Source organism: Calidris pugnax, unplaced genomic scaffold (assembly GCF_001431845.1).
Source record: "Calidris pugnax isolate Ruff unplaced genomic scaffold, ASM143184v1 scaffold111, whole genome shotgun sequence".
In the NCBI taxonomy this organism is placed as follows: domain Eukaryota; kingdom Metazoa; phylum Chordata; class Aves; order Charadriiformes; family Scolopacidae; genus Calidris; species Calidris pugnax.
This window is the reverse complement of record NW_015090872.1, coordinates 1,539,498-1,563,894: the sequence shown is the minus strand read 5'-3', so window position 1 is coordinate 1,563,894 and position 24,397 is coordinate 1,539,498. Positions and strand designations below refer to the sequence as shown.

The 24,397-nt window shown below is 41.8% G+C and overlaps 1 protein-coding gene across 1 annotated transcript in view; it reads left to right on the top strand.

Annotated features, from left to right (window-relative positions):
* The first annotated feature begins 205 nt into the window (after positions 1-205).
* The window catches only part of IQCJ (IQ motif containing J), a 65,619-nt gene continuing 41,427 nt past the window's right edge, over positions 206-24,397 (top strand). The window contains exon 1 of the mRNA XM_014945766.1: positions 206-331. Within this exon, the coding sequence (XP_014801252.1) occupies positions 323-331 (9 nt within the window). The 5' untranslated portion in view covers positions 206-322. The remainder of the gene's footprint in view (positions 332-24,397) is intronic.

Here is a 24,397-nt window from a genome sequence, read left to right as displayed (position 1 = left end):
TAAATTCAAGTTTCCCTTCATTTCCATCGCTATACGTCTCTGAATGACAGCGAATTCATTCCTGCGCTGGAGACTTGCCAGAAGTTTCTCATCTCGCTGTCTGTGGGCTGCTCGCTCCCGCTCTGGCTCTCTCTTTTTTTTTTTTTTTTTTTTTCTTTGAGGTTTTTCTGATGCCTATAGAGTGAGCTCAACTCAAAGGTTTGCAGCTTCGCTCTCGTCTGCTATTCTGTAAGAGCCAGCCTGGGCGCCGGTACAGTCAGGAGTAGTGTGTGCACGTCGGATTTCTGCCTTATTTCCCTGCAGGTGACTCAGAAACTTCACAATGCGGCTGGTAATGTATTTCATTTTCTAAATAAATACTTAAGCCTTTCTCTTGTGCAGCTTTGTCAGCTTTTGGATAGACTGGCTTTCTTAGAACTAATTAAATGAAGAGATGTCGGGGGGGTGGCGGATGCCTACTGGGACATGGATGCTGTTTGTTTTACTCGCCAGCCAGAGATGTACAGGCAGATTTCCTCAAGGAATCTTAAATCAAGCAGCAGTTTTTCCTTTAGATAAGGAGGCTTGAACAAATACAGATTACCAGATGCAATTCCTAATGTGCACAGAGCTGCAGTAAGTTTATAAGGGAAACTGAAATTTAAGGCTGCGTTATGTTGTAGGCTCGGAAAGGAGGGAGTCATCTTCAACTGCTAACAATTTAAAACACTGTTTAAAAAAGATGCCTGAGGATTTGGAGGGCTCTGCGGGGCAGTGGTCATGCTGCTGTGGCAGAATTTCTCTGGGTATAACTGCTCTCTTCTTTTTGCTCTGTAATTATTGGGGAAAAAAGATGTGGCTATGGTTCCTGGGGTATCCCTACAGGGTTTTTCAGCTTCGGTATTCAGCAGGCATTTCAGCTTCTCTAAATACACGCCCGTGAATAGTAAGCAGATCAATGTAGGGCTCCTGTAGCCAAGAGTTCAGCTGTTTGTCAACATGTAAAATCTCACAGCTTTTGTCGGGTGCAGTACAGGCAGCTTGCTAGATTCGTATGAAGTCATCCAGGAAACGCTGCGGGGACCAATCCTGGCTCTGAGAATGGTCACAGGAATGAAGTAATTAATCTTAGATTGATTTTTTTTTTTAAAAAAATTTTTTTTTTTTTTTTGGCATTCCTAACATAGTAGCTGCAACAGGGAGAAATTTAGTTTGGAGGGTCTAGTTGCATGCATTTAGCATGGAAGCTCTTTTAAGAGCAAATTCTGTCTGTCTTCCTTTAGCAATACTTCCCTCAAGACTGGCTTATGCAGTGTGTTATCTTTACACCTGATGTGAAACTGTACATCATCTCAGTACCGTGCCAAAATAGCCCACGAGGCGTTTTCATTTTCTTCTGCTTACAAACACACCGCTTAAATGTTGTATGCATCATTACGAAGCTATCCATCAGAAGGCAGTGTATTGAAATGACTATATGTAAACACCACAGGGTAATAAATAAACCCAGGTGCTATTAACTCTGAAGAGACAGAGCAGACTAACGTGCTTCTGAGACAACACATGGGAGTTAAAGCTAATTGTGAGTGGTTGCTGAGGCATTTCATGGGAAGGTTTCTGAGGCAGCAGGTGAGGATACATCCTGTAGAGGCAATTCCTCACCGCGTGGCATCCGCTGCTTCTCTTAATAAACTGGGAAAGGAGGAGGAGGAGGTTTAACTTGTTGGTATTGATATATCTGACACGACATAGGAGATATGGCTCTTAGCTCTAGCGTGGGTGGATGTAAATAGGCAAATATTGAATTGTCATTTCTACAAACCTAAAATTAATCTGAGCTTTTATGTTTTCCAGGACAACTTGTCAGACAATGTAAACTAATTTGCTAAATTGCACAGGAAAAAAAGAATGCATTAGGAATATCTAATTTACCTAGAGCTGAATATATTTTGATTCCCTTTATTGCCTGCCTCAAGTTTTCCAGCTTTCCAAAAGGCTAGAGAAGATCTATAGGCAGTCTTATAAATTTAAAAAAATACATAAAGAACTTACCTTAGTAGTTAGATGCTGGAATTCATTTAACGTTCACAATGCAGCGCTGTAGAGCCTCGTGCACTGTGTCAAATACTTTTCTCACCTGCTTGCACTATGTGTTGCAAAGTGCAGACACTATATGAGACCTTCACTTGCTTTAAATCTCTGGCCTCTTAAAACTCTGATCTTATGTTACATAAGGGTCCTGCAGGTTCTTACTTTTGCAGTTTGTGGACTCATGTAATCTCAATAAAACCAAGGAGACTATTTATATGCCCAAGGGCTAGATCATCTGTTTTGTGTTTAAAAGCTTGTATAAACCTGAAATACAGAAATGAGATCAAATGCAAGGAAAATGTTTGTTCTTACAGTAATTTCCCTGGATACCAAAGAAAATGCAGTAATAAATGCCATTGTTCGTTAGTATGGTCTCTGAAGGTGAAGTCTTATTGTTTCAGATTACCTGTAACCATTGTACAGACTTGTAGCTGTATGTAAGCTTCACAGCAAACCTAATATTTAACACTTTTACATCTGAGAGCCTGCATTGTTGCATCCTGGAGCATTAGAAAGGCAGTAATTCAGGTGGATAGAAGTGTGGCCTTCAGGTGTTGTCCCAGGTCTCTGTGCTGTCCACTGAACAATGGGGCTGTTACCTGAGTTCAAATGCACTCCTCTAGGACAGGCTGGGTGAGTAAATACAGTGTGCAAAATCACCCTCAGCGATACTGGATGTAACATGAAAATTTCTCATGAAACAATGGTGTGGTTAGGAGTTTAATGAGTTTGGTCATGAGACAGATGAAGTTCAGCTCTGCTCTCCCTGGATTCAGAAGAAGGTAGACATGGAGACATTTTCATTTAGCAAGGTCAGATCCTTTGAGGACTATGTAATGTGTTTTTGAGAAAAAACAGTGTTTAGGAAAATATCTACTAGGCAAGAATAATGATCAGGTCTCTTCAACATCTCTATAAGAACAAGAGAGTCAAGTGAACTTAGACAATGCTTCATTTAAAGGTACATCAAATAAGTGAAGATAGACTAAAATTGTCCTTAGGAAAGCTGTGAACTATGATAAATTGGTGTCGGTAGAACCAGGCTAATGTGACATGGTTTGTACAGAGACAATGAAATGGGCCATTAAATTGATGGTCCAGACTGAGCTGCTGGGAGACAAAGTGGAAAGAAGCTCCCAGCCCGTACGAGTGGGTGCATTTCCCAGGCACTCTGCATGATGGATGTAGAAACACCTTGAAGCAAGAGGCTTCAAAGCATAGGCATATACCTTTGGAGAGAGCATTTGACCCCAAGCATCACCTGTAATGATGCATTTCAGCTGCGGTCAGACCTGCTGGCCATGATGACTTGGAGGAGCTTGTTCCTGGGAAGATAATAAAAGTGAAATACATATAATTTGGCTAAATAGGAAAGGATTTGGAACATAAACCACTCACCAGTCTGAAACTCTGTAGTTTTCAAGGAAGGGAATTGTAAGAAATTATTTATTGTGGTAGGAAGAGATGTAATGAATAAGGTGATAAAGGCACAGTTATGCTGAATACATGAGATTTTCCTGTTGCAGGGTCTTTGCTATAGTATGCAAAATAACCTCTACAGGGAGCCAAATGAAATTTTACTACTTAAGCACTGAAAAAGAGCTGTGACAAGCTCTGTGCCCAAATGAATATGGCTCATATTGGATCAGGCAACTGGATTCATTATTTTTAAAAAATCTCTATTACCATTCTGTGGCAAAAGAAATTTGTAGTAAAACTCAAAGTTATTTTCAGAATTCAATGAGGTGTTTAAATAGGGCTATTAAATTATAAGTGTTTAAAACATCTATAAAATGTAGGTGTTCAACAGGACTATTAAATGCAATGCATAGCTGAGGTGCATTTTAACATCAGCAACACCGTTCAACCTTTCTGGCAAGAAATTAAAACAATAAAACCAGGAGAACATGGTAAACTTCTCCAATAATTCTTGCCCAGGACTGAGAATATTGTATCTGATGCTCTGCGTGAGCCAGCTGGATGTGGAGATTGGTTTAATCAACCCACCATGCCCAATTTTAACTGACACGTCTGAAAACAGCTAAGCTACTTAAATGCAAAGGCATTTGCAGGAAAGTGCTCCCGAGCCCTTTGCCTCTCTGAGGGGTGGCAGCACGGTTGCCAGTCACTTTATGGAATTACCCAAAAGTACTTGTAAAAACACTCTGTAGCATCGGTACAATTCACAGCAGCGTGAATCCACCCCTCCCACCAGCAAGAGATTTTGTTGAACTTTCTCCATCTAAAACTCCCCTTCCTACCCAGGCAAACATCAAGGAGCGAGAAGAAATTAAATGTATTGGTGGTCTCTGAGCACATTTCCTTCCTGGGAGGTGTAGTTTTTGCAGCGATTCTGAGGTTTTTATGAAACACTCTCATCTTAGTGCATTGAGTGTTACCTCAGTGCATCAAGCTGAAACCAAGAGAGGCTCTGCTGCAGGGTTTTCTGTTGCAATTACTCTTATTGCTGCACCTGAAATACCTGTAATTAGCCTTAGCCTGGTTGGCTGAGGGTGTAGGAAGCCAATTACCAAGGTGCCAGTATCTCCACCTGTGTGGGTGAGAGCCAGCGCTGTTTCCTTCACTGTCTGGCCCCTCTGTGGGGGTAAGAGACCTCTGGAGCAGGGAGAGGGCATGTTTGCCTTTGTGTTGCCAGATGTTAGAGCCTCTGCCTTCTGTTTCACCATTGTACTTGAGTGGTGGTGCTGGGGAAAAACAGGTAAGAGAGTGTTATTCCTCTTCTTGGATGGGCTAGTGATGTGAGTGCTGCGCCTGCTTGCAGGAGAGGGATCTCCTGTGGTTATTTATCTTTCATATTTGCACCTTAAAAGAATAAATCTTAAAGCATGTTGGGGGAGGGGTGGGGGTGGAAATGTGTAACTTGTCATATAGAAATATCCTTCAGACTGGTGAGAGATGGCTGCTTTTCTCAGGCACTGGCTGCCTGCGTGGGTCTGGGCTGGGTCTGGTGTGCTGCTGTGCTCCTCTGGTGGTTCCCTGGAAAGCAGGCTTTCTCCCCAGGCTGAGGTGAGCTGGGAAATGAGAAAGTCTGTTGAGGTGCTGTTAGGCAGAACCTGCTTTTCTGAGCAAGTAGGTTACAGCCATGTTGTCTATGCAAAGCTTCTGTGACTGGATTTTGTGTCTAAAGCTGAATTATCTCCGCAGACCCTCTATACATTCTCTTTGATTAGATGTCAGTAGGATTTACCTGACCTGGCCTCGGTTCCCTTACTGCTTCCAAATTTAATAACTGGGTTTGGTAAATTTTTATACAAGGGAATGGACTGTACCTTGTGATGGTCACACAGTATTTTTTTTCTCGCTGAAGAACACAACGTAATTTTATCTGGTGACAGATATTTACTAAGCTCTAGATTTGAGAGGAATTGGTTTCTCCTGGTCACAAATGGGTGGGGGAAAAAAGAGAAGCAGCCCTTCGTTCTTACCTGTGCCAAACATGCAGAAGGTCTTCTGTGAGCTGTTAGCACCTACTGGTGCTGGGAGCACTGCTCTGGTCCGTGCTCTCAATCTGCTACACCCTCACAAAGGGGTGCTGCCAAGGCCTCCTGGGCATAGATGGAACTGAGGAAAGTCCCATCACAGATCCTCCCCATGGAGCAGGACCCACCTGGGATGGGCTCTGATCAGATGTGGAAGGGACTAGTGGTTTAGGGAGAGAAGGGGTAGACAGATCCTGCCTCTTCGTTCAGAAGCTATGTAGTGTTTTGGTACCTGGAGACATTGCACCACCTGTTTGGTACTGCTGTAGTGAAAGATCTATGGTACTGCTGTTTCTGAACCATGGGTGAAGACAGAAATCTTCTGATATTTTTACAGACTATAGTGTTACCGATAGGTGAGATAGGATGCAGGTATGGACCCTCATCTATAGTCCTGATGAAACTTTTAATGTGGGCAGTGCTGGGGCTGGAAGGTTTGTGGTGGTAGAATGTGGCTGCACCTCTCCATGGATTGGGTTTGGCCATGCCAGACCTTCCTGCTGAGGGACTTGAATGGTGGAAGCATCATGGTGTCCTTTGTGTTCTTGTTCCAGTGTTCTGCTCCAAGCCATGGCCATCCTATTTTGTATATCTAGAGTGTGAGCAGTTTCTGTCATCTTGCATCTTGTTTTGTCACCTGCCATTTGCTCTGTCGGAGCTGAAGATGGCTCCTGAGTCCAGGAGCTTGGCTAGTGTTTCCAGCAGCATCAGGTGGTGTAATGAAGGATATTAGCTCTGCCCACAAACCTGCTCTCCCCCACAAGAGGGGGAAAAACCTGGAATGAACAAACCGGAAAGTTGAAACGGGTGATTTTGTTCCCTCTGTAGTTTCAGAGCAAAATATTTTTCATTTCCTGATTCACTGGGCAGCTCTGTGCCTTGTGGAAGAGTCGCAGGGGTTACCTGCAGCCAATTTAATTGTGGATAAAAAAAAACCCCACTGTTTGCAAACTGCTCCACAGTAACATTTGAGTGAGATGTGATACGGCATGGCAGTGTAAAGCTTGATATTAATTTTTAATAATCTTTGGATACCCTTTCGATGGATGCCCTCCATAGAATATTAGTCCCTGCCCTTCAGAGCTCCAGCTTTCCTGCTGGATAAATTGTACAGCAGCAAATATCTATTTCTGGAGGCTATTTGTTCAAAAGCAAATGGCAAGGACTGTGTGTCTCCTGTCCAGAGGCATGTCTGGTAGCAACTGCTCAGGAAAAGGTAAATCACTTTGTAAGAAATCGTAAGGTTTCTTTTTTTTATTTTTTTATTTTTTTTTAAGAAGAAAACCTAATAGGCTGCTTTGTAGGCTTTTCTGTGCTAGCTTTGTTTACTGGAAAAGAAACATCTTTATACAATACTAGTATGCATCCAAAAATGCGGTTTCCTACAACTTACAACTCTGTTCGCTCTGAGAATGATCAGAAAGGGAGAAAATCCTTCTGGAGTGATTTCCCCCCACCTCCTCTTCCGCAAGTCCTACCGTACATTCATCCATGTTAGTAAGTCCTAACTTTGGTGTGTTAATTTAGTGCGTCTTGCTTATTCTTGATAAGCATGAAACAAATTGGGGCAAGTTAACACCTACTGCAGTCCTGCCTCAGATTGCCTCTTGGCAGATAGCCTCGCATCAATTTCTGCAGCGCCGGAGGTAGCTGAGTTTGATCTTTCTTTTGCCGTCCTGGGCATAATCCCAGAAACATTAGGTTTGGAAATCTTTCAGCAGAAATGGCTGGTGATTATGCTAGCTGCCTGCCAACATGTCCCTTGCCAGGAAGCAGCAGGAATAGCGGCCACACCTCGACAAATGGCCTAATGAGCTGAATTCACATCCATTTGGAAACAGGTTAGTCATGAGTGCAAAGCAAACACAACAGCTCCTGTATTTTCTTCTGGGCTCTTCTTAATATTCTGTTTTCTTGCTCTTGGTAGACCAGTTTTGAATAAGCAACTACTTCTGTGTTGGTATTTGAGTACCAGTCAGCCATTGGTGTTGCAGGAGGAGCTCAAGGGCTGACAATGGATGGCCTTTGCTAGTTCCCGAGCTGACCCATCTCTGCTGGTATGGTGTGATGTGGGCAGCTCTGCCAACAGCCCATCTTGCATAATGTAAGATATTGCAGGCTTTCATATCTAAACTAGGAAATAAATGGCTCTTATGAAAGCACTAGGAAAAACAATATATTGAATGCAAGCTCAAGAGATGTGGAGATTAGCAGGGCATCACAACCTGCAACAGTGAAGGGCAACCAAGGAGGTTCTTGGTGGACTGTTCGCATCACCGACCTGTTGGTACCCATTGCTGACAGGAGTGGGTCACAGTGGATGTGCCTGTGTCTCCAGCTGTAGGACTTCTCTTTTCCTCCTTGTTTTCACATCCTTCTGTGGGATGAAGCTGCAGCTGCAAAGGTCGCCAGACATCAGATGCTGCAAGTCAGTGTTATTATCCTTGGAAGAAAATTGCATCACTTAAGCTAATTACCAAATGGCATTTCTCCTCTGAAAAATTACATACCTGGGCTCTCTAGGAACACAGAGTGAACAGTTTTGAAAGCAAAGTCATTCCTAAGGCTTTTTAAGTGATGTGATTTAGTTAACCTACTTCCTAAAGCACAATTAAGTGTAGCTGAATAATGGCTGTACAGGAATGACCTTTCCTCAAAAAAATCTGTTCCTCGTGCATTTGATATTTCACTGAGAAGGTTTGCACAGCAGCTGGCGTGCAGTTAGTGCTCAACCAGTTACCAAAGTCGTTCCCTGTGAGGGTGAGCTCCTCTCTGCTCTTGATTTCATCTTCGCTGCAGAGCGGTTGGCATGCGTGAGCTGCTAGCCAAAGCATCCTCCCTTCAATTTGTCAGCTTCATGAAAAGCAATGAAATTAAAATCTTTGGGACTCAGACACAGTTTGAAGACATGGGTGTTTGAGAGCGTTGCTTGGTCTATAGATATCTGTTGGAGGCAGTGCAGCTTCTAGGTTTTGTGGGTTGTGTTTGCTTTGTTGCTGCTTTTTTTTTTTTTTTCCTTCCCCTCTTATAAGAGGAGGGTGGGTGAACAGATTACTCCCCTTTCCTACATTCCCAGTTGTTCATACCTTACTCTGGATAAATTCTTGCACAAGTCTGCAGGTTAACAGCAGTGATATGACCCAGTAAAGGTTTTTTCTTGTTTCTGAGTAGTTTTAAAGCCAGATGCAAAATTCTTAATGTGTCTCTTTCTTTCCTGTGGCGCTTCCACATCCTTATTAATAAAATGAAACTCCTCTAATCAGTATGAGCTAACAAGTTTTGAAATGCCGTAGTCAAAAATCTGACCTCAGCTCTTATTTCTCAAGCCAGTAGGTTGTTTCTGAGTCTCTAGTATGAATCCCAAAGGCAGGTTTTAGTGTGGCTTTTTGCTGTCGAAAAAAGTACTGAAAGAACAAAACCTGAAGAGGGAAGATTGGCTAAAATTGCACTTTGCAGACTCACAGAGCATTTTGCATCAGATCTGCTGGCAGGGTCAGATGAGATATTGTTGATACAGCAAGCTCTCCTTAATACTGATGTTTGTTTTCCAGCTCCACATTTTGCAGAAATATTCTTGCTTCACATTTTTTAATGAAAAAATATATTTCTGGTCTTCTGTGTTTACAGAGGGTGGCTTACCAATGTGAAGCCTGAAGGCTCGAACCCCCAAAGGCAAATAATGTACCAATATTTACAGCTGTTTAGAGTCACTCTTTTTTAATTGAGTTTCATGACATTTGGTGTTTTGGTTTATGGATTTTGAATGGTAATATACTGGTTTTGAAGTATCTTGCAAATTACTAAAACTGGATCAGAAACTGTAAGTTAATCATAAATGTTAAACTGCCATTTGAAAAAAAAACCACTTTTTTTTTTTGTTTTTACATGGAGTTATATTTTTTAAATCCTGTTTTGAGATATTTCCTCCAGTCTCATAAATTACTTGGAAACTATTTAAGGAAAGAAGAAATAGAAAGTAAAATTGAAACCTTTGATGTCAGTTTTTCTATTTTTATCTTTCTCCTCACTTTTTATCTCCTTCCCATTCCAAGCCTTTCATGCAGTGACTGAGGACAACATTCCTTGTCCTTTGTATAAAATGTAATAGATGGGAGGCTTATTTTTAACTGTTGCTGTATTGTCTAACTGTCTAGATCTACCAGCCATTATGTGGGTTATACTGGCAATGTGCAGTCTTAAGGAGGAAAAAAAATAATCTAGCTGTTCTTGTGTTATTTTTTAAAAATCTGTCTCTTACTGAAGCCACAGGCTCAGGGCACTGCACTGGCCATCGTGCAGAAGTGTCCCTGCTGCAGTGGTGGCAGCAGTAGCCTGGATCCCGAGCAGTGATGGCCAGGGCATGTGCAATCCTCTTAGGTGCAATCATCTGCTTCACAGTCCAGCAGCTTAGGTGGGCTTACATTCTTCTGTGGTAACCTATACATCACGTTATCCTTTTTTCCTCTGCATCTAGACCGGTTTTGCTCTTGGCATACTGCTGAGCTGTATCATCTCCTGACCAAGGGCTCCTAAACTCGGGGTCCATTGTGTGAGAGCGTTTCTTCTGGTCATATTTGAATTTGCTGCTTATTTTCCAATGAATGCCAATATCCTGAAAATTACTGACCTGCAATCCCTGTAATGTGCCAGAGGGTTTATGCTCCTCTCCATCCCCTTTCTGGTGGGAGAAGTTTCTCTGGGAGTGAGAAACTTTCTCCGTAGCCTGGCTGGTCTGGTGACTTGTCTACAGGCTGTTGCTTCTCAATGAAGGGACCTGGGTCTAATATCCCAGCTGCAGGAATGTTGCCTTTAGGTTTGCATGTAAACCTAATTATATCCTCCAGTGTCAGTAGCATTTCACTTGTTAATGGTAAATTTAATCTGCCCTTGGGTTCACCAAATTTCAGCGTTCTTTGTGGTCTTTGTTAGGTTTGACTGAATACTAGTATCGCCTGCAAATCTTGTACTCTTGCTGCTCATCTGCTTTTCTATATCAGTAATAAAAGTAATACTACAGAGCTCTGTGAAGCTCTTTTCAAGCTGTGAAAGTTTTGCTCATTTTATTCTTAAATGCTGCACATATAAATCCTGATATTCAAGCACGGAATTCATTTACATGCTATGTATAGCTCAGCTACCCCTCAACTACAGCCATTTTGTCCCCCTTTCAGAATATTATTTACACTTATTAAAAAACAGTTGAATAATATTTGTCTAAGTTTATTTAAAGAACGCAATGTAAACCAGCTGCTTGCAGAAATACATAGATGCTTCAGATGAGTTTCCTATTAATACTTTAAGCAGCTCCAATAAACCTCTTTTTAAAGTATTTGAAGTGTTTTATATGCTCATAACTGAATAAATGAGCTGTTCTTTCAGCAAGCTTTAATTTAAGACAATCTCTGCAGCTTTGTGCATCTCCTGTAGAAATAGATAGTTGCAGGATGAGAGTCAATTTTAGGTGAATCTGCATTTGGGCTCTGTGGCAAATCATCTTCATTCTGGTAAAAGGTTACTGGATTTTAGGCATATCTTAAAGAATTTATTTTCCTTTAGCAAAAGCTCATTGCACAAAGGTAATTTGGTACCAGCAGCACTCCTAGGTGGGCAACTTTTGATTTATATGGAAATAAAAGTGGTAGAGCAATACTATTTTCCTACCTCTGGAAGCATCTCCCCTGCCGTTCTTGTCATTCTGAATGAAGCCACTCTCACTGGTTCTCACTGCATAAACTGAAATACTTAAACCCCTTAATGTTGCTGGCCCTATGGTATCTGCATGTGTATTGAACTTAAATACACTTCACATGCTAGAGCTGGGTTTGCTTCATGTGGGACACACGTGTTGTCATTGCTGTCCAGTCCATACATTGCTCATCTGAATTTCGCAAACATGCATATGATACCCAAGGTGTGTAGAACATCACCGTCTTTTCATGGTATGAGAGGGAGGAGGGAAAAGAATAATCCTCAAAACTCAAATGAGCAACAAGCCCAAAGGCTTTTTCTCTCTGTTCTCATTGAAAGTAATGTCTCATTAACAGTAATGCTGATTCTCCTGTTAACCTTAACAGGAACAGGCTGAGGCAAAAGAGAGCATTTAAAATTCCTTTCTGTATATTTGAGATAATACTACGAAAGATCTTAGCATCACAAAAATGTATATAATTTTTGGTCTTAACACTTCAGTTTTACTATGAAAACTGTCATACATCACACAGCAGCTGAGTTATCTTCTCACTTTCAGGGAGACGTATATCAACATTGGGCCAGTCTGGCATGTCCTACCTGTTTTTGTACCACCACAAAGAGGTAGAAGATGCTTTGTATGTTGGGCTTGTCTCTCAAACGTGACAGTCTTACTGGTTTTGTAGACTGAGTGGAATTTTACCCTTTAAGTTCTGTGGGTGATTTTTCAAATGTAATCCAAATACGTAGTTAAAAATAATCCTCTTCTGTTTTACTTTATTTGGATGTTAGCTTGGTGTGGTTTTGCATCTTCTCTTGGTGTGATGGGCAGGAAAACCTGGCTGGGTGAGCAAGGGATCTTTCTTTTTTTGTCATCCCTCTGGAGTCAGTGGGCACCTTTTGGAGTCCTTTCTTGGGCTGGGAAGGCTTTCAGGCAGCCCATCATGCACCCATTGCTTCTGTTGTCTTCCCTCCTCGTTCACCACTTTGGCTTGGAAGAGTGCAGCATGTCGTTATTCCAGTCTTTTTATCTGTTTATTTATCTTGTCTTGTCTTGGATGAAAATTGCCAGTAAGGGCAAATGCTGTCTTCAAGACTCTGTTTCAACTGCACAGTGAGTGTAGTTGCCTTTTGGGCACAACTCTAATGATTGCTTTTTTGTTTTGTTGGGGTTTTTTTTTGTTTTATTTATTTATTTATTTATTTTAAATCCACAAGGAAAGATCTTTGAGGTTCTAACTTCCTATTCTCCTAGGAGCCTAGAGAGTGTAGCATTCAGTTTTCTAGGTTAGTACTTATGTAGGTGCCTAAATTTTAGGGTAATGTTTAAACAGTTTATCTTTTTCCTCTTCCCAAAACTCCCAAGCTACTAGTGCCTCTTTCCTTCTTTCTATGGGAAACAAAAGAGGCAACCCGATAAAGCCAGCAGTGACCGACTGGGGCATTTTCCATCGAACAGCAACACAGCAGTGGTGATTATTGATCTGAAACGTGGGCAGGAGCGTGATCGCTTCCAAATCCCAATGGAAAATGTCCACTTGCAAAGGAAGAGATGCTAAAGCTGGCTGGAAAAGGTGGTGGGGTTTAGGCTTAACAGAGGGCCAAAGAGTGTATGTGTGTGTTTAAGCCCCTCTTGGTCCATGTTTTGTTAAGCAATTTGGCAACCTATTAGATTTGTGTCAAACTCCTCATCCTGCTGGTCTCACAAAAATGGGATCTCCTTATACATAAAAAATAAAGACCTGAACTGGGTAAAATTAAACCAGAGTGTTAAAACTGAAAGAGATGTCCCAGGCCAAATGATTGATCTTAAATTATCCGTTTAAAAACTTTGCTGCTAATTGAAAATGATTCTCAGTGAAGGCCTTGGTTAAATGCAGTATCACAGGAAGCGTGCGAACACAAAATGCAACTAATTTTAAAGTGATTGTGACTTTGGGCAAACTTATCTTTTCACGAAGTCTGAAAGGAAGGTAACATCATCTCTTCCTTAGTACAAAGAGCACCAGCAAATTAATGTTGCTGAAGCAGAGAATTTAATGGCTGTTCTGCAAATTAAAAGCTACTTTCTCCTTAGCTTTATGATTTGAAGTAACGTTCCTGAGTGAAGTGTTGTAATTAAAAGTAAAACAGAGGCCTGAGGATGATAGATGTGACCCGCGGCGCTCACATGCTGAGAAGTCTGTGTAATTTTTCCCCAGCAGAAGGTAGATGGGAGATTCATCACCAGGACAGCAAACATATTCCGGCAGGGGTGGGGGAAGCAATTACATGGAGACCTGTCACTAGAAGAAACCTATGAATATTCTTACACAAATTTTAATTTAAAATATTGGTTTAATTGTCTGTTGGGGAACTTCATGTTCACTTCATAAGCAAAGCAATGAGTTCAGTGATGGATGTGGCCCATCAGACAGGGAGGAGGAGTTCTCAGCATGAAGATGAAGTGGCCTGAGACACTGAGTGCTAGTCGTGCCTGTCACAATCCTAAAAATAACAGCATTAAGTAATTTAGCATCTTACATTTATAATTGAGTATGACTTATCCAGTGATCTCTGACAGTGTAAATTGTATTGTACTAGGGCAGCTCAAACCAGTGGGCAAGATTAATGGACATATAATGCAAAGAGAAGTCCGAAAACACTTTCTTCATACAGAAATTAAGAGGCAATAATTTAGACATAAAAGGCGTAAATGTTTGAAGACATCAGCTTGCTAGGAGTGATAACATGTATAATAACAGTACTTTTCAAGTTTATTACTGTTTTCGGTATCACAGATGGCTGCAAATTGTAGGGCTCTCTTCTATTGTGTCTTTCCCCTCTGCCAAATTAACAAAAGAATGTTAAATCTTGGCTAGCCTTAATAGGGTGCATATGTTAACGATGGAAATTGCTTCATTGTGCTGCTAAATTGATGGAAGCAAGACAAGATGTGGGGAAATGTGTGTGTTTTAGTTGGTACTGGGTATTATTTTGGGATTCAGACTTATGTTCTGCACATAGTGGGGCTCTCTGGAAGATGAATACATTTGCATTTCATGTTTGCCAGCACATTTCTGTTTTGAGTGCTTTCATGTTTCAGTTGCTACTGGGTATATTTTGGGACAGAAACTTATGTTCGTTATAAACCGGAGCTCTCTAGAAGGTGAATAACTTCATATTTGGCAGTAGGCTTCTGTTTTGAGTGATTACATCCCAACTGGCCACACAGACACACATTTCTGCTCGATGTGTTGCTTTGAATTACAAAGAGGTGACTACCCTGATCTCAGCCTGGCTTCTGGTGAGTGCAGAGGCAGACTATGAACAAGTCCTGGAGATAAAGCAGGGCTGCAGCATGCAGAAGGTTATAGCTGGCTGAGACCCGTGTCACTTGTTGTAGATTTTGGAACGTGTGTAGGCGAGACGAAGGACTGCAGACAGATGAAGGGCAATATCCTAGCTAATGGATTTGTATGCTACTGGGGGATCTTGTCCTCTGAGCTCGTCTCAATGACAGCATTTGTGTGGGGGTCACTCCAGTCATGTTTTGGAGATCTTGGTGTGGTCTTTGCTCTTCTGAATTCTCAGCTAATGGCCTTGGGGTCTGAGCAGTCACAGTCACATCTGAAATCTTTAAGTACATCCAATCATTCTCCAGTTCTCCGTCCCTGCTCCCCACTACAGAGTGTATACCCAAAATGAAGGAAAGCTTTGCTCTTTGTCTCTCTGTGCCTCTGATTCACTCTGTGAAATGGAAATTGCTTCAATTTCTTCCCCAGGCTGGATGATGAAATGCCCTGATGATATTGTGATGAGCATATACGAAATATCAGAAAGTAGCAATTCAGACCACAGTTTGAAATGTATATGCAAAGATGTTGGTTCCCTCTCCAAACAAAGAGGAGAAAGTAATCTATATTGAATAGAATATTATTTATAGAATTAAACAACTTTTTATGGAATAATTTTAATTTTGATGGACTCCATCCTATGGAATAGGGTGGAGGTGAGGTAGAGTTAAGTTTTGTAGTTAGAAAAAGTACTGGGACTGCATGAGGGGGATGAGTGTTTGGCTTAGGTAACTTTTAATTCTGGCATTTAATTTAGCATTTAGTTCTGGCAACTTAAATGTTGACATACATGGTGATATCATTTTTCATGCTATATGTATAAGGTCCAAGACCTTTTTGCTTATGCCAGGTTTCCAAGCAGGCAAGAGAGCGACACCTCACCCAGTCCCAATCTACTCTGGACCTTGTTTGCAGATGTCACTGGGCCAAGAAAGCATTGCACTTGATGGATTTTGGTTGTCAGCACCACTTTCTATCCTTGCTCTTTCAACTGAGTACTCTTAAAAGTTCCTCCATCAATTTGCAAAGAAGATGAGAAATTCTTATATATCCCTAGACAGAAAGATTTTTTTTGTAGGGACTACTGTATGACAAGGAAGTCTTCCCTTGTAAAACCAGTAGAAAACCGGGTGTTTTTATTTTCTTATGAATAGACCTGCCTCTGCTACTGGAAAATATTTCCTACTCTTACCTACCCATGGTTTAAGGAAAGCAGACCGATGTGAGAGCGTAGACACTTTGCTCTGCACTGGTTTAATATCACTTTTATGTGGTTCAAGTTGCTCTTACTGAAAGTCTTAAATTATGTGTTTAGTGCTTCCTTTCTGCTCATTTTGGCTCAGTGGGAAAAATTGCATTGCCTTTGTCCACAATTTCTTGGAGAATCAGCAACTGGGCTGTTTTGGAGCTGGTCCTCTTTATTGTTCAACAAAACATAGCTCTGTTTTTATTGATTCTGCTTTTGAGCCATTTTGTAAGGCATTGTGTGGCAGAGAGGCATGGGGAGGGACGGAAAGACTCCAGGATTTTCTTGTCATATTGACTTGTTGATCATGTGGAAGTTCTCATGTCTGTGCCCATGTGTGTATGTACAGGTGCATTGCAGAAGTCTGAGCAAATGCATTGGTCTTGGTATAGATCCCCCTCCAAAGCCCATCTGGAACAGGAGTGTGATGATCTCCTGAAGATTCTGAGGCTTTTTGTACTGTTTATTTTGAGCTGTGGCAATATGTTTGCCAAATAAAGACCAATGCACTAATCAAAACTTCATAAAAATAGGTTTCGATTACAAAATATTCGCAGGGAGGTATATTAAATTTTCCTGGAAGCTCACAAATTGAGATAAAAGTTAAAGCTGTTTTCTTTAAATAATAAAGAATTGAACACATACTTTGTGTAGGGATAGTAAGGGAGAAGAAAATCACTGATACTGTATCCATTTGAGCCTGATTGGATCACAACCTATTGTTTTTTTTTTCTTGTGAGAAAATCCAAATATGTTACCAGAAGCTCTCCTTGACCTTCTCGCACCGGAGTAGCCATCCAGCTAGGTCTGCTAATGGAGTTCACTTTAATACAGTAATGTTGCTGTTTGGAGCACGTTTAGATATGAATTATGGCTGTGGAGAAATCTTTTTCTGATTCAGCTCTTCCACCTGCGGAGCTGCCCTGTGCAATCGCTGAGCCCGCAGCCCAGCGCTGCTCTCCAGGGCCACCAGTGATCCATCACCGTGCACGGGCTCTGCTGAGACCTCGGTGAGAGCAGCATGGGGAGCTGAAAGAAAAACTCGCAGTGTGTTGTGATATAATTTATGCTAGTAAGCAGATTTAAATTATGTAAATTACTGTCTGCACTGAATCTGCCATCTGGAAAAAGTTATGCATACAAAAATCTGCCGGGGCAATGCGAGGGACAGAGTATCATTGAAAAGGGAGAAGGGTTGATGGAATAAAACCAACCTGCTCTAGGAAAATTTATTCACCTGCTACAGTCCAGTGGCAAAGCTATTCTTCTGTAATAGCCAGTTTAATTTAGTAGGACTGAAACAATTGTTTAAAGCTACTTTGGAGTTTGAAGACTCCCTTGTTATCAGGACCAGATAAAAGCTGGTTAGGATGCAAAGAAGGGGCAGGAGGGAAAGCTGGTATATCGAGCCGTAGGTGTACAGGGGCCAGTCATCAACATAAGGGTAGGTGGAGAGGAGATGAGATCTGGTTTGAAACTTTTTGAGTGGGGGATAGGTTCTGCAGCCATCTTACGTGTAACACTTCTTGCAGTAAATAAGAATTAGAGGGGTAAAAGGCTACAGCGTTTGCTGCCTCTAGCACGTTAGCCATCCTGGTGTCTCAGGTCAGAGAAGACGTGTCTTGTTTCTTCTCTTCCAGAGCAAGAGCCCCCATGAGCTGCAGGAGAACGTATCCTGGAGCTGCGTCACCTAATGACACATGCCTTCTAGGCAATATGTTCCTTTATGAGCAGGTATTTCTCATAAGGGAACCTTCTGCTCCCAAGAGATCCCAATACCCCTACAGAACACGTGACAGACATCAATGTTTACAAGGGGATAAGGACTTGTGGGACTGCCTAGAAAGGCAGAGTTTTGTTCTTCACACACACAAGAATAGTAAAGCCTCTTGGCTTTTCAACAAACCCACTTATATGTTTCAACTCAGCTACTTTTGTGTGCCTTCAGTTTAAGGAAGCAGCAGGCTCTTGGTGATGTGTCATTCATTACAAGAGCAGCACAGTACGTGTATTAGTAATATTCTATAAAGCAGAGCAGTAATTACAGAATGCTTTGTCAAATTTTATTATCTGTTACTACAAAGTATTGTGTGCGCTATTACAGGAACTTATAGAGAAACCTTACTGACTGCATGCCTATTAACTCGGTAGGCACGGCGTTTAATTTAAAAAAATAACAGTTGGAGACTGTCAATGATGCTCCCATAAAAAGTACGCCAGCTTCTGCTGCAATGCAGAAGGGAAACAAATGTTTCCCATTTAGACTTGGCATACTGTAACCCTACAGAGCTGACTTACCATGATAAACTATTGTCATTGAATTGTATTCCCACAAGCCATTACTATAGCCTATTTAAAAAGCGTAACGCGATCTCATGTATTTCTAATTATTTGTGAGATGAAGGGATAAACGCTTCACAGTGCTATTTTTTGCTTACCATTCTCATAACTTGCAAAGCAGCTCTGAGTGCCTTGCCTCTTTCCATTACTGTTTATTAAACTGCTCTTTAATGAAATGGGTCAGCAATATTGTGAGACACCGAGCTTTTACCTTGGACTGAAAAGTCTGAATTAATAGCTATAGAGAGCGGGTTGCTGGACAGTGGAGGGGCAGCATCAGTTTTTGAGACAATAAAGCTGGTTAAATTGAAGATTACAGAGCTCTGAAGAGGAGAGCCTTTGCAGCTTGGTGCGTTAGCAGACTTGCTCTTCACAGCATACGCTCACTTCTTTGAGGATTAGGTTGTGTATTGCTGAGCTAATGGACTGGCAAGGTTGTTCTTTCTTTTGAGGCAAGCTATGTGTGGCAAGCTTTGAAGAGAGTGTCAGTAAAGCCTGTTGAGGCAGGGATAATGAGTGAGGAAACACATCACCCCCGTGCTGCATGCTGTGAGTCACTCCCACCTTCTCAAAGAGCCTGGGCAAAGTGTAGCTGGTCAGTAGGAGTCATGCAGGAAAGGACTAAAGGGAGACATTGGTGATTGTGGTGTAGTTCACAGTCTGTGCGGTAATTCAAGCTTACATTGCCCAGTTCATCTTTGATCCTTCAAAAAGACCAACAGGAGTACACTCCACTGCTAATTAGTTGCCACCATAGTTCATGCTCTTGGAGTGTGGTGTTTCCTACTGGATCCTGTCCTAGAGCTGCTCTTCTCAGCCTGGGCTGTTGCATGCAGCACAGGGTGTGCATTCTCTTAAACTTCCTCCGCTGTTACTAGGTTTTGGCTTTGTTTGCTTTTTCCTTTTTTTAAAAAAAACAAACAAACAAAATAACCATCCAACTCTCTTCATAGAGAAAAATCTGCAGTCACAGAGGAAGAATGACTATGCCTGTGCTCCATGCCATTAGGCTCCTTTAGGAAACTTCATCTGGGAGGAACTGCTGCAGCCCATCCCCTTTGCAGGCTGCACAAGGCCAGCTCGCCACCTTCTGCTTTTTTTTTTTTCCCACAGGACATCATGGCAGGCTCACCTGGACAGCCCCTATATCTCAGGTGCCAGAAAGAGATGCAAGCAGAAAATGAGGCCAAAATAATGACAGCTGTAAGGATAATCAGTGACGGGAGCCATTTGCCTGTGGGTGTGGTGGGTCCTTTCTCTCTTGAAGTCCCTCCGTTAAGGTTTGGGGGTCTGGTTCCTACCACAGGTGTCTTTGTCAGCCAGGGGTTATGGTCTTCAGTGCTGGAATGGATAAGGGAACTTCTGTGTGCTGTATCAAATAGCAAATGAGACCAAGCAATCATATCTGTTCTATGTCCTTAAAAACCCATTATGTGAAACTGCTATGAATGGGTGGCTTGGTGCTTTGGTGTAAGAAAGAGCAGCCTGTTCTTCTAGCTGGGTCAGTCTCTAGATTCTAGTCAGGTGACAGTCTCAAATGTGCCCCGACTGTGCTTTCAAACCTTATAATATTTAAATAGAAGGATCTGAGGTGATAAGAGTAGAAAAGCTTGTTCTACCCATGAGAAGAATCAGGCCCAGAACAAAGCTCCTCCATCTGCACTGTCAAAGAGGGCTTTCAGTCCAGGGTAGCTCACAAAGCCCACGATACTGATATTCAGGTTTTGAAAATGTGCAACAACCTAACGTGTGATGGCAAGAAAAGTAATGACTCTACCATAGATACAATAAGTATTGATTAAATTTATTGTGCTGCTTCTCTGTCTGCTGAAATTAGAAAGGGAAAACATAAGATTTAAATAGAAATCCATTTACTTTCTCAATAGCTTTTACTGCCTCTGTGCTAAATTTGGTGATAATTAAGTTCTCTGTGATTGTAACGATGTGCTTCCTTCTCCCGGTAGCTCTTTCCCAGTGGTCAGCCCTTCTGCAGAAGCACCAGGGTTTCGCAGTATGAAGTAGCATTGTACCAAGCAATAGTTCATGTTGTCCTGTAGTATGGAGATTAGTCTGAAATAAATCATCTGAGCAAAACCTTTTTCTTTGTTAGAGGATTTGGGTTTCTTGTTTCTTGAGTAGGTAAGAAAACCTCCTTGGAAAAAACCTTCATTTTCCTCTAAGCTTCTAACAGGAAATGCTTCTGTTTATAATAGAGGTTCAAATATTTGTATAGCTTCTTCTATTCTCTTATGAAAGCAGTGAATTGTAAAGAATCAATATCAATTTGGACTGGAACCTTGACTGAGAGCAAGGTTTCCTTTTGGTAGCTTCCATTTAAAATGGTATTTTATCACTCAGCAAATTTGGAAAAATACTTCATACCAGTTGTGGTTAGCTTTTTTTGGTGCAGAGATCAGCTTGGCTGTGCTTGTAGAGGAGCACAGCAATTCTTATTGGCCTCTTAAGAAATCACAAGTTCCCCTGTAAATGAGTATCATAGGAGTGCTTTGGCTTTTCGGTTGCTCCTGGCTGCTGAGGAGATGCTGCTGGGCTGGTGGCACCTCCCCAGTCCTTTCTCTAGTGGGAGAAGGTGGTAGTGAGCTTTAGGCCTTGGCAAAAGTTGTTTGGGTTGGGATTACAGTGCTTTGGGGTGACAGTGCTTTTGCATTTTGTGTTGGTTTCCTCTGCCTGTGAAAATGGACTGCCCAGCAAGAAAGCACTCAAGGAACCAGAGAAAACCCTTAGCTATTGAGACCCACTTGATGCCTCTAGGCTTAAGACTTAAGCTTTGGGCTTATGTATGGTGGTAGCTTGTAATGTTTTACAAAAGATTGTGATGGAGAGCTGTACACTTAAAGTGAACCCAGTCCATACCTCCTTTTCACACTGGGGAGCCCAGCACAGGGGGTGGAAGGGATGGTTTTCCTTTGCATGGCTGGTACTCGGCAACAAAACGATCTTTGCAATCTTTCAAATGATGAGCGTTGGCTGGCTCTGAGAGATTACGTAGCATTATTGATCTGACCTTTCCTTCTCATGGCCAAAGTTTATCTACTTGTAAAGAGTTTTCTGTAGAAGTAGTGATTTGACCTTTACCGCTTTCAGCAATCCATGATAAATGGAACAGATGAACACCCAGTGCCAACATTTGCTTTTTTTAAACGTGAATCTCCAGATTTTGACAGATATATCCTGTTAATACTGCAGTTTCCAGAGATATAACCATAGCATTAAGGCAGCATCTTCAACTTAACATTTATATAACATTTCACTATAGCTTCCACCCTCACCCCACCATATGCACACGCGCAAACTAAATCTGCAGGGATGTGACTCTTTGTGACCGTTTGACCTTTTCCTCAGCTTTTCAGTCAATAAAGTTCACTTCTGTGACCTTACTGTAGCCTGGCAGTAGTTCTGTGTTATGATAGTGGTATTTCTTACATTCTTGTAGTATGAAACTTGGCAAAAATGGGATGTTTCACCTGTAGGCTCAGCTGTGAAAGATCTTTGGTGTAATGGGATAACTTTAAAAATTGCAGGCATTATAAAAGAACCTTGAAAAGAAGAGAGATAATCAGGCAGGTTCTTTCATGTGTGAACCTAAGGGCTCTATCTTGCTTTTTGATGACAGAAAATTTCAAATTTCTGGTGAATTGAGTTTTTGTCCTTTCTGCCACTTAGATGGGGGAAAGATGTAGGCATTTAAAAGGAAGGTTTTTGCTGTGCTCTTTCTGGCATTTCATGCTTGTGAGTTCAGTCATATTCAGTTTTGCTTGTGGGACCCCAGCATAGAGGCTACTGTGTCCTTCATAGCAGAGACCTGTGCAGTGATACCGGACAGTGAGGAAAGGGGTTGTGTTGCCCCTAAATATTTGGGTTTTCTTTTACTCCAGAATAATTATTGCAGCATTTTTGTTTAGCTTGGAGAATGGGCCTCCATATCCACCCTGAACAATATCATGTTAGTATTTTCTAATATAGTTTAGGAATAGCCAGCACTGGTGATACTACCCCTGGGGCTTTTCAGCGAATGAAGAATGGTGTACGTTTGACTTTTGTGGGGTGGGGTTTTTTTTGTTGTTGATTTTTTTGTTTGTTTGTTTGATTTGATTTTTTTGTTTGTTATAAAGCCATCCAAAACCTCAAATTATTATTATCACAGTGTGCAAGCTGCAGCTGTATTACATCTCGCACAACAAATGAAACGACAGTCCCAGCTGCATAGGATATCTCAAAGCAAACCCACATAAATGTCCTCAGGACCATCCAGCTTTGCACACTGTATCAAAGACTTCAGTCTCTCTGCTCATTGACCAGCCAGGCTTCAATTAGAGCACAAAATAATAGGCTCATTAGTGGAAATGGAGACTACGTGTTCTGCCTGCCTGATTTACTAATGATCCTCAGGTGTCTTTCTGCTGATCCCCAATATGTAGTGAGAGGTGGAAAACATTTACAAGAACATACTAAACTGGGGGCATGGATTTTGTCTTTGCCCTGGCTGTTGCTCAGAGAGTACATCCACCATGGTCTTCTGCTTGCCCTCAGGAAAAACATTGCTCGGAGTGGTGGTATGGCTTGGGAAGGGAGGAGGGAGACCTTGACGTCCACCAGCAGGTCCAGTAGGTGAATCAAGAGTGGCCCAGGGCAATTTTATTCTCAGACCAGCTCCCATGCCATTGCTCAGGATCTTCATGGGATTTACGGATTAGGGCCAAATCCACGTCCTTGAAATGGTGACAAACCGCAGTGTTAAAATGAATGGGCTTTTTTTACCTTTCCTGACTGACACCATCTGGGGCTGCTTAGTGTATGTGGTTCTTTTGCTTGTGAATGCTGATTTAATTTTTTTTCTTTTTTTTTTTTTTTTTATATCTGATCTTGCGATGTCTGGAGATGGGGCCTTAATTTCCTGTCCTGTTGGATCTGTCTTTTAAACCTTCTGAAGAATGTGTGTTCTCAGGAAACTGAGAGTATGAAAAAGCCCCATCTGCACATTTAATTTGCAACAATGCAGTCGTGAATCTCAAACAAGGAGGGCAGAATTAACAAACCGAATCTAGCCAATATTGTATAATGCAGTCATTATAGACTGACCACCTCTGACTGAATTAGCTGAAGTCCATGAAGTCACCTTTAGATTTCACAGTAAGAAAACTCAGTGGACCAAGACAGGATGCTGCAGAAAGCCAGCAGGTGCAAAGGACAGGCTTTTTACTCCATGATTGCAGAATTAAACTTCTCTGGTATGTCTCAGTTGGGATTATTTGCTATTAGGTTTTCGATCGAGCAGCAGCAAGTGCAGTTTCATTTCTTAGGGAAATCTGTAACTTGTTTAAAGTCTCTTCAGTCTGGGAACCCCCACTAATTCAGTTTGGGTTTTTTTCATTATTCTCTACTGGCATTTCAAATATATGTATAAATAAATATATCTGAGTGGCCTCATGGCAGGTTTCAGTTACACAGTTTTGGAGAAATATAAGTGCTGAGACTGGGAGTTGCACGTCTGCTTGGGTAGAAAAGCTTTGAGGAGGAAGATCTTTTCAAGCTTTTCAGGATGGAGCAACCACTGAAATTACGAGCAACAAAAATTTTATGAGGCGTTGAACAAGCTTTCCTGCCAGCTCTGGGTCAGCTCAGCGGAGCCAGATAAAACTGTTGCAAGCTGAGCAGCGGGGTTAGGGAGATCTAGAGACTTTTGAAGAAAGGATCAATTTTAGTCTGCCTCCAATGTTTGTGATTAACTTATCCTGGTTCTTGTTCTTTAGAGCGGCAAGTCTGCAAAATCAAAACAAAATTGCTCTGGAGACAATCCTATTTCCACCGTCCATTAAACATCAGTGCACGTATATTTTCTTATTACTTGAAAGCACATTAACAATTAAAGGTTGATGTGAACATTTAACACATGTGGCTGAGGCTTAGGAATCTGCTTTGCTGTGATGCCACGACTGGTGTGACTAAAAGAGATGTCCTGGGGCTTCCTCAGACCCTGTCAATCCACAGTACATCTAGCCCTGTAGTTTCAAAGGATCCTGCCCAAACAAACAAACCAACAAAAAAGCATGGATAGATGGAAAAGTCTGCAAGGAGCGAGGCTGTGGGAGGAAGCCCTGCAGCCGACCGGGGTGGAGGGTGGACAGGGAGGGCTAGGGGTCTCTGGAGCTACTGGAGCCCTGAGCTGGCTCAGGGCTTCCAAGAAAGGATTTGGTGTC